This window comes from Maylandia zebra, linkage group LG20, assembly GCF_041146795.1.
Source record: "Maylandia zebra isolate NMK-2024a linkage group LG20, Mzebra_GT3a, whole genome shotgun sequence".
NCBI classification, from domain to species: domain Eukaryota; kingdom Metazoa; phylum Chordata; class Actinopteri; order Cichliformes; family Cichlidae; genus Maylandia; species Maylandia zebra.
The window spans coordinates 32,085,425-32,096,306 of NC_135186.1; the positions used below are offsets into that span (position 1 = coordinate 32,085,425).

The 10,882-nt window shown below is 38.6% G+C and overlaps 1 protein-coding gene across 3 annotated transcripts; it reads right to left on the reverse strand.

The window, feature by feature from the left end:
• Positions 1-22: 22 nt before the first annotated feature.
• Positions 23-10,573, reverse strand: pfkfb1 (6-phosphofructo-2-kinase/fructose-2,6-biphosphatase 1). Of its 3 annotated transcripts, none has more exons than XM_004560294.5 (14): positions 10,452-10,573; positions 5,541-5,666; positions 5,356-5,452; positions 5,055-5,121; positions 4,859-4,933; positions 4,068-4,124; positions 3,832-3,953; positions 3,525-3,732; positions 3,193-3,339; positions 2,512-2,616; positions 1,430-1,559; positions 1,249-1,311; positions 1,089-1,153; positions 23-782 (listed from the first exon to the last, which is right to left on the reverse strand). In XM_004560294.5, the coding sequence occupies exons 1-14, from the start codon at positions 10,501-10,503 to the stop codon at positions 723-725; spliced, it is 1,374 nt and encodes a 457-aa protein (XP_004560351.1). In that variant the 5' UTR covers positions 10,504-10,573; the 3' UTR covers positions 23-722. The 3 variants fall into 3 exon arrangements, with proteins under 3 accessions (XP_004560351.1, XP_004560350.1, XP_004560352.1); XM_004560293.5 differs by lacking the exon at positions 10,452-10,573 and adding an exon at positions 6,788-6,997; XM_004560295.5 differs by lacking the exon at positions 10,452-10,573 and adding an exon at positions 6,252-6,724.
• Between the last annotated feature and the right edge of the window lie 309 nt (positions 10,574-10,882).

The window sequence follows — 10,882 nt, forward strand, 5'->3', positions numbered from 1 at the left end:
AACAGTAACATTGGTCATTAGGTATGTGGGAAGAATTTAGACTTTAATTGTTGCACGTGGCAATTAGAAGAATAAAACAAAGACTCCTGAATTTTAATGCGAATTTATTTTCTCACATATTGGAGATAATTATTCTTATATATTTTCTATGTACAACTTTTATTTATTCGAACTCACCATGCTATTTAATTTCATTACAGTAGTTACAGTCATCCAAGTATAAAGTAAATGTTTTGTTTGGGTGCTGTCCATGGTGCTGATTCCTAATTACATAACTTGATGATCAACAACACATTTTGTTATCTGTACCACAGTTAAATGTACATGAAGGCAAGGTTAAGAGTGATAATGAAAACCCATCTACATCTACAATTTTATTCTTGCCTTCAGCTCAAGACAAAGTGCATTATTACTGTCTATAAATCATTTGTAAACACTGTGTGCTTTCAGAAAAGAAAACCACATTAAGTCTGATGAGACAGAAATATTCCACAGACATCCTGAAAACAGAGCCAGCTGTAGGTTATTCCCTTTTCACTCACTCCTTGTGCTTCGGTGTTGATGCAGTCCCGTGTCTAGAATCACCTCTTCAGCTTCAAAGACCTCCTGTCTTCTATTTTCCCACATTCAGCTGTGACTGGAGTGCATCTCTAAAACTTAGTGAAGCTTATCAGTAGTAACAAATCCAGTTTCACATAACTCAGTTTTCCAGCAAACAGTGTTTATATGTGGTCAGGAACAGTCTGCAGAGCTTCCTCTGGGTTTCTGGTGATGTTGACATTCTGCAAAAATAAAAGCAACAAAAGAATCTTTCAAGACTAAAGTGGAAGTTACTGAAAAACAGAACGATGAATCAGATCTAACTTTAGTACGAGTAGTATGTAATATTACCATTTATGAATCCAACTTTACAATGTCAATAAGTTCAATGTAAGTGAAAAAGGGATAATTAAGCAAAGGCATCGTTTCTTCACAACTGCACACATATTTATTTAATCAGCACATACAAATGATACAACTTTACTGCCTACAGATGAATTATTGGCAAAGCTAAGTATTACAACAAATGTGCAGTTATGTAAACTCACCAGTGGCCTCTCTCTGTGTGTGTTGACAGCTTCAATATTGAGGAAAAATGACTCAACCTTACACCCTACAAATGAAGATGTAAGAAAAAGATTTACATAGAGTGAATGTGCGATACACTAAAGATGGGATATGATATATAATTAAGTTCTTACCACCTACCGTAGGCTATTGGTGTGAGTTTGAGCACAGTGTGAAGAGGGCATCTTAGATAAGGCAGCTCATCTTCAGAGACACAAATGTAAATATTAGAAGAAGTGTTTGTGGAATTAAAACAATATCACAAACTGCTGTATATTGTATCACATGTTTGTGCACAGTTTGGGACGTTTTTTTGTTCTACCTGCAGGTTTGTCAAGGAAATAGGCTAACAGGCAGCGCATCACAGCTTGGTGGCAAATGACCAAAACATTTTCCTGCCTCTCCAGCTCCATGATGACTGGCTCTAGACGATGGACTAGATCTTCATAGGACTGGACAAGAGACATAATTTCAAACATTTTTCCACAAGACCCAGACCCTAACCCAGGCTCATTTTATTCTGATTCTCTTAAGGTACATTTTTGGTAAAATGGTAAATGGTCTGTATTTGTACAGCGCTTTACTCAGTCCCTAAGGACCCCAAAGCGCTTTATACTACATTCACCCATTCACACACTGGCAATGGCAAGCTACATTGCAGCCACAGCTGCCCTGGGGCGCACTGACAGAGGTGAGGCTGCCGGACACTGGCATCACCGGGCCCTCTGACCATCACCAGTAGGCAAACATGGGGTTAGTATCTTGCCCAAGGATATTTGGAATGCAGCCCGGAGGCAGCCTGGGATCGAACCACCGACCTTTAGTGGCTGACCTGCTCTGCCACCTGAGCTACAGCCACCCCATTTTTCTGGAAATGGTAGGGACAACAAATTGTAGAGCTAAAAAAGAGGGGACCCAAATGAAGGAAACAGGAAGCAGGTAGACTAAGCCAAAGGCTAGCATCAATGCTGATCTGATTTAGAACAAAAAAGCAAGAGCAGGAAGAAAATCTGCTTAAAGACACTTAGTCTTTATTATTTTTAAATTTTTAAAGACTAAGTGACCTCCGACAGTGTTTGCAACATTTTGAAAGCTTGGAGCACACAACTCCTCAATTTTTTTCCTCTCTAAAGTTTTGTCAAAGCCACTCTAAAGCTTTATTTTTGAAAGACAAATATCAAAATAATTTAAATCTTTTTTAGCTCTACATTCCAAACTAAATACTCTCCCTGAATGATCAAGTCAGTGTGCAAACTGCTTCTGGTAAGCTGCTCACTGGCCAACAGAGGAAATTATTTGTACTAGAAAGATTCCAGGTGTCAGCAGTGTGTTTATTAAAATCACAGTTATGCTTCCTTGGTTGCATAAAATATATTTCTAAAACTCATTCAGAGCAGGGCTTACCTCACCCTTTGGGTACCGATAGCGATATTTGTCCTGGTCTCTTAGTGCAAATTCTTCTGGGAAATTCTCCTGAATTTCCTCATAAGTTAGTTCCTCACATACACCCTTAGTGAGAAAAATATAACACGAAAATCTTTTTTGCAAGTGTACCGTAGCATAAAAGCACAAAACCTCTAAGGTATTGAAATTTCAGTCTCTTGGAGATTTTAATCGCAGATTAAGATTAAAACAAAAATTATAACATCCACGCTAGCGACTTAGAAAAAGTGGTGATGTGAGCAAAAAGCAAAGTGTATAACTGTGCAATGGCAACATTTCCTTACTAGCACCAAGTACACAGTGAAGCTCATAGTGATGCCAGTAACCAAGATTGCAATTTATGTTTTGGACTGAAGATGGTGCTAGAGGATAAACAATGTTGCAGGTCATCTGTCAAGACACTTGATCAAATATTCATATACGTTACACTCAAAATTGCCTCTTCTGCAAACTTAAAACATTTGTGGATAATTTTATAATGTTTTTAATATACTTTGGTATATTACAGACTGAACCAAAGGGAAAAACATACTAACTGACTATGTAATCATATCAACTTGTCAAGCATTAGAAAAACAAAATAAATCATTTATTGGAATAATTGAATTAGTGTTGCTGAGGTATTATTGTTTTATAACTCACCGCATCTATCTCATTAAGAGCCTTCCACTGTTCATACTGGACTCCCAGGGCCTCTGCAGTCTGGACAGTCCTCTTCATGTGACTCGTCCACACCTTGAGGTCTATGATTTTCTGTCCTTTGATGAAGGTCGCCAGGGCACTAGCATACTAAGAGAAAGAGTATGATTTTAAGAAGCTAGTTGACCTTTTAGGAAATAGACTGGCATTTATACCACATTTTTGCAATTTTACTCACCAAATGAAATGCATAAGATTACAAACTACAGGTAACTAATTTTGCTTTTTCAGAAAATGTCAGTTCTTTATATGTTTTTATTTGTCAGCCAAATTACCTTTTTTCCTCTAGGGGATAAGCCCGTGTCTCCACCAATCCGACCTAACAGGTTGAGTTCGCTCTCTCCATGGCGGCTCAGGTAGATGGATCTTGGTGTGACGTGTATGTTCATGAGGTAGTACACTATTCTGCTCTGAATGTGGTCCTGGACCCGGTTCACAAGGTATCTACTGCCCACATCGAAGATCTTTATGTAGGAGAGTTTCCTGATCAAATTTATGGCAGTGAAGATAAAAAAAAAAAGTTATGGAAGTATTTTTTATGCATTCTTATCATCACTGGAAGAAAGGTGTCATAGGTCGCACCTGTCTTTCTCATCATCTATAGGCATGTAGCTTGCCCTGTAACAGTCGATGCGCTGGGTGAAATCTTCCATGGCTTCATCTATGTCACGGTCTGCATAATCAGGGCTGCCGAATTTTACTTGCTGAAATGAAAAGAAGATTCAGGTTTAGATTAAAACATTTTTTAATTGCACAACAGCTTCTGTACATACTGAAGTCTACACACAAAAAGGTTATAGCATAGATGTGCTTCTCACCCTGATATTCTCTGCAATGATTTCTGGGTCATCACAGATGGATTCAACGAAGAACACCTGCATTCAAGAAGTCAGTTGAAAAAAGTATTTTTACATCATGAGTAAATACAGTATAGTTAGTGGTTAGCTTAAAGGAACCACATGGTAAGCGTTGATATAACTCTGTACAAAAATCACAGGTAATGACATTATTAAGTAGAAGGTCAATATGATTCTTTGGACTTGACAGTAAATACAACGCTACAATATCCAGATGCTCAGCTCCCAGAAACACAAAGTAACAGCTAGCCTGGCTTTTCTTTGAGGCATACACAAAAATATATATCCAAATAAATATTTAGGTTACTCTTAGCTTTTAAACTAAAGCAATATAGGATGTTTTTAGTTGTGCAGGATTGCCTCCATTGCTAGACTCAACCACTGCCACAGCTGAAAACAATTTACCTCACATTGACTATGGCTGTATATGCACTAATCACCTAAACAGGTAAAACAGTATTAAGCCATAAAACCGGTCTCTTTAATGTTTCTCTTTTTTTATTTCTTATTTTTTACTTTTTTTTTTATGTGAAGAAAAATAATTATAGGATAAAAATAGGTGGACTTTTGGGCTTGTAATACACGGGTAAAAATCCTGTATTGACCTTTAGCTTACCTAAGTTAACTGGTTGTGATGCATGTCTTTGATTCATGAATATATAGTGACAGAAAATTGATGTCATTTTATTTATTCTACTCTAAACAAGACCCCCCCCACAAATAATTGCTTTAAATAGCCGTTTAACACTTACCTTGTAGCCCATTTCCATTGCAAAACTAACAATGATTGCCCTCCTTTCTCTTGTGGTGTTTGTAGCATCAAATACCTGCATGAGACAGGACACAGGTGTTATCATTTGGTAACAGTGACACGATTAGATAGATAGAGATAGATAGGGAAAGTTTTTTCAAAATTAGAAGGACAGTTTTAGTTGTCCTCTTACTCACGGCTACTTGCCCCAGTTCCTTTGTGAAGTACAAAGCAACATCTTTGAGTGCAGCTGCTGCACAGGCCCTGGGAGAGAAGTGACACTCGTATATGCAAAGAGACAAAAACTGCAAAAATATGAATGATTGATGAGTGTCGTGTGAAAATGAAGATAAATCAAATCTGTCACACCATGATTTTACAAAATTCTCTTCAGTTATTTACATACTGTTACAAATGCCAATATTAAAAATGGCCAGTCTGTTGTTTTAAATGAGTAAACAGGTGCACCTTTGAGTAGTTTATCTTTAGCGTACTTACTTGCGAATCTTCATGGCTTCCTCATTATCAGGTTTGAAGAATTCAAAGTTTTTATAGATCTTGACGGCCTCCCTGCGGTACTGGCCCACGTTAAACACTGATGGAGTCGATAAACAGAGAAAAATTAACTGTTTCTTTCTGACACTTATATGATTAGGACTCAAGAATTCATTTGGAAAACTGACTTTTTGTCGGAACCCCGATCCAGTTCAGGTAACGAGTGAGCTTCTTGGAAATGTATGTCTTCCCTCTGGCTGGCAATCCAACCATCACAATCATTGTGGGAGAGTTACAGAACTGAGGCACAGAGGCTGAGAACAAAGTAAACACACAAAAAACACAATGAATTCTTTCAGGTACACTTGGGACTTGTGAGCTGACTGGGTTATTCAGCATTAGAGCATCTGTTTTGTGTTCAGTGGGTCACATGCAATCTAGAACATGTTTTGTCTCTGGCTGCTGAGGTCGTTTTCATTAACAGAGAGAATAAGAGCTTCACAGTGCTGCTCAAATGTCAAGTTTACGGTTGGTGTAGTAAGTTGCATGGGTTTTGTCTGTGCACAAAACAACTGCCCAACTGACCAAAAAAAATAAAACGGACACAAAAGCAGAACAGAAATTAAATAAAACTCTTTAGGTAGTCACATCTTAGAAGCAACCAGAGAAGCACACTGCACCATACGGCTGACAGGACATAATGCCTTTAATCTCCAAGTATGTTAAAATGTCCCTGCATGTTGTTAAAGCTCAGCTCAGCTACTGCAAGAATTTCCAAATGTAACAATATTAATCTCCCTGGAAAAACCTAAATTGGTTTAGACTTTGTCACCTATTATTTATGAAGGAGCAGCAAGCAAAGGAAAACTTCATTAGGTGCCTTTATAAATGCATCTTACCTTACCAAGGAATGGTCCAGTAGTCTCAATACTACTGTGTCTCAAAGTTCAGTAATTTATAACGTAGACTGCTTTGTTGCTTGCCGGCTAGCTGTACCCCAACAGGTACCCGGATGGCCTGTGTATATGTCCATATGAGGACATGGAAAGAGTTAGCCTCCAGACTGTTCGATTATGAATGGAGTATGCAGCGTCAGCAAAATGCTCAAAGGACCATGCCAGACACTCAACTGAGAGCCAACTCAGACCTGGTTTGGTCTAGGCTGGCTGTAATCCCATCGCTGTGTCTATGTCTATGTCGCTCTCACACTGCTGTCTTTCTACGCGTCTCCCTTGAAAGGCCTGAGCTCAGTTCAAAATTAACAGGAGAGAAAGGTTAGAGTGTAAAACAGACTTGTGACTGCTGGACGTCTTGATGCTGATGAAAGCTTTTGCTGGAGCAAGAAATAAGTTGAAGCAGAGACAGAACAAACATCAGGGAAGATAATGTACTGTAATCTCATACTCAAAGTGAGACAGGCTTTTAATAAACTTACACCCTCTCCTGCGGTTCAAGTTGCCTCCACTCCATGGCACCCAGATCTTGAGCAGAGGTGTCTGTGTAAGATTTTTATGCTCTGTGGATATATTAATTGCCAAAGCCATGAGGCCTGTGAAGCAGGTCGAGGAGTTAACGACTGAGACGCACAGTCCTGTGATCTGTGTGCATATTTGTGCCTCACTGAACACTAACTACTGCAGGTCAGGTGACAGTTGCTAAGGAGAAGTAAGCTACTTGGTAGGCAGGAGGGGGAGGAACTGAGGCCATGCTGCTTCTCTGCCTCTCCATCTGTTTCATGATTTAAAAGGCTTGAGAGAAGCTGCCAACAGAAGGACCCCTCATGAGCTGAGCACTGCTGGTGCTGCTGCACAAGCTGTACAGAAAGTGCAGTGCCAGTATTCTCCTTCCTTACCACTAGATGGCAGTTTAGACCATCTGTTTAGTCGCTCATAATCAAAACGGTCAAAATTTCAAATAATTAAATAATTCCATATAAGCCAACAACAACGATTAGACAGCACTAACCACCACTGCTCTGCCTAATTTAGGCCACATAGTTCATATCAACAGTCATCAAACAGTTATTTATATTATGGCTGAAGAAATCACGATAGTAGACAACATTAGACAGATCGGATTACCCCTATGAGCAAGTATTTGGTGATGGTGGAAAGGCGGGACTCTTCAATAGTAAAGGGCTTCAGACAGAAGTGGGAGGGGCATCCTACCTTTACGCTTTCAAAGTTGAGGGGGAAGAGAAGATACAAAGAAGAGCTTTGAAGGACTACAAACAACAAAGGCAACACAATGAAGCAAAAATAATGTTTTAAAAGAAGTCAGCCACTTCCTGTCAAAGCCCAATTAAAGGTTGTGTAAGAACAGAATGAGTGTTCCTGTATGTGGTTGGAACAATCACTTTCTTGAGCAAAGAATCATTCAAGCATTTAAACAGCAGCTAACTCAAAGGATAAATCAGTGTTGTGTCCACCAATAACAGAAAACAAAGCAATTTTAAATATGTATCATAAGGTATTTTTTCTAGCAGCATGTCACAAAACATAATTTAGCCCAATTTGTTGAGTTGAATCTCTGAAAAATGGCAAATATAACATAGTTTGATAGGCATTAAATAACAATGTGATTCTCACAGAGTTATTAGCTGAAAACCTGGATTATATCAGCATGGTGTGCAGTACGTTCTCAAAGAATTTCAGGAAACCTGAAAAGTGGAGGACAAAAAGATGTGGCAGGCCTAAAAAAGTATCTACAAGACATAAGCAGCATCTCAAAGCCAGGTCTTTAAGAAATAGGAAAGAAAGACCTGAAAGGCCTGAGATAGGACCTGAGAGGTGCATATGATCAATCAGATGTACGGTTCCCTAAAGCCTCATCAGAAACGTTCGAAGGAAGAGCGGCTGTCAAGAAGCAATTTCTAAACAAGGTAAACAGGGACATTATTGTTAGTATGTATGGAGGAGGTCAGGAGAGCAGTACAGCAGTGAGTGCTTACAACCTTCTGTAAAACACAGTGAAGGCTCTGTGATGATCGGGGATGATCGGGTCTGCATTTCAGCTAGACTCTTTGAATTATGAAAAGTTACATTACATTACATGTAAAACCATCTAGAAAGCATCTGATTGGCAAGGGGTTTGTTTTCTTTTTAGAAATAGCAATAATCCCAAACACACTGCCAATGTATTAAAAGGTTATCTGTATAGAAAAACACACAATTGAACACTGTCAGTCTTGGACTGGCCTCCTTGGGGCCTGGGCCTTATTAATATTGAGATTGCATTATGAGATCATCTTAAAAGACAACAAAACCAAAGATCTTTGAATGTCTTCAAGAAGTCTGGAGAACTATTCCTAAAATCTCCTTAAAGAATAACAAGAAAGCTGCCTAAGAGAGCTCAGGCTGTGTTGGTAAGAATAAATGTGATCACATCAGATATTTTCAAGATCATTCAAATTATGCAAAGTCTGTTTTTGCTTTTTATGCTGTACTTTCATGTTTGTTTGCACATAATTTAATAAATAAAAATAAACTAACGCACCGATTTCCCATTTTCCTAGGAAACATATAAAAAAATGTGGGGTGGCTCATTTTTGAATTGTTCCCTGTGGCTTTCAGTTTCTCTTCTTAGTGCTAACAGTAGCTCCTGATGTGTGACGTTTCTCCAAATCTCATTTCAAGTGTCGAGAAAACCTGCAAGTTTTGAGCAGAGCACTTGAGCAAAACTTTGACTATCTGCACCACAGTTAAGTCTTTGTTTGATAAAGACACAATTTTTGTAGTTTTCCCTTGATACACCAAAGTGGAGTAATTTAATACACGCTTGAGATACTCAGTCAGGTTTGGTTTGCAGTGTGCTTTGGATCATTATCCATTATTGCACTGTGATGGACTGTGCAATTAGTTTTGCCACATTTGGCTGAATCTGAACAGAGAGTATAGGCCTGTCCACCTCAGAATTCCTTCTACCTCTACTATCAGCACTCCCATCGACAATAAACATCAGTGACCCCAAGTTGTCTTTTGTGGTATTTCAAGCCTGTTGGTGTTGCTGAGCTGGTCAGTGCACCCTTTATAAGAATATATCAGCCATCCAGATTTTAAAACTCCTAAAGATTTTCCTATCACTTCTTTAGATTTACTTTTGTTTATCAGCCTTATTAGGTGTCATATTTGAAATTACAAGAAAAAGCTACAAAATACAAATCTGAAGTTTTAAATCAAGTTCAGATATTTTGTCAAATTCATCTGTCATGTAAAGTCAAAGGAACTGGTCTCACCTGCCTATGAAACCACTTGTCAATCAACTGCTAATCAATTTTGAGCCTCTGAAAAAAAGTCTACTTGACACAGTGTACTGTGAAAATCCTCCCTGCCATCATTAGCCACTCATGACATTTGCTTGCAACACTTGCACAAGTCCAAGTACTCAAACCTTAATGTCAACTACTCAAACTTCAGAGAACATCGTGACCCAGTTCTGGACCAGGTTTAAAGGGCAGCTAGCCTTGGGATAAGCTCAACAGAAGGAACATACTATTCTATTGGCTGTTTTTCTTGGTAGGAGAGGTACTTCCAAAAACAACGGCCATGCAGGATTGGAGTGCTTTATAATGTTTCTTTATATTTCGTCCAACTTAAAAGAAGTCATTTAACACGTGAGAAAATTACACCAAATAGTAAAAAAATTGAATATAATAATAATCTCTCCATGATCTCTGTGATAAGGCGCACTGATCACTTATTTGTTTGCTTGTTTTAGTTTCTGTTTTAGTTTCTTGTTTACCTGTTCAAGTGCATGAGCCTTTTATTATCTCATAACCTTACTTCACTTCTTTGTTGTTCATTCATGATCAATGTATTACCTATAAACAAGGCAACCAGTGATGGTATAGATCAAAAATAAAGCAAGCTGCACACGCAATTTCTCATTGTTTGTGGGCGATTTGTATTCTTATCTTCCTTTAAAGTGGAAGTTGATTCATTGATTCGTAGGAACACATTCAATTATTTACTCATATTTATGTTGCATTCAGTATGTCCATGTTGTTGAATCACATATTAATAGAGATTTTCTTGCAGTATTTTGTCTGGATATTGCTAAGACACATGCTCTCTTTAAAGGTAGTTAATCTGTGATCTCACCTGCGCTATCATGTCTTCGGAGCCTCGTATGTTCAAGCTGGGGAAGCTCCATTATGTGCAACACTCCAACAAAACAACCAACAGACCATCAGCACAATCAACAGACAGAATTATATGGTCAGTGGCAACAGGATTACTGCTCTTTTTAAAGAACCCGAACAGAGTGCCAAAGTATTTTCAGCTCACCCCCACTCCCACTCTTCAGAGTCCTCAACATGCTGACATATGATAGCAGCACACTGGGCTTGTCCTTTGCCGTTTGCCAGGGCCAGAGTTCACAACAAACATAATGAAAGGGGAAGCAGCACTCATAGGATGCATCATAATAAGTGCAAAGGTCTTTGAGATGGTAGCTGCTGTTTTGCAAATGAAGATATGGCAGCATTCATGTTAAATTGCTATCTCTTATCATGCACGTCTGATTTAAAGTA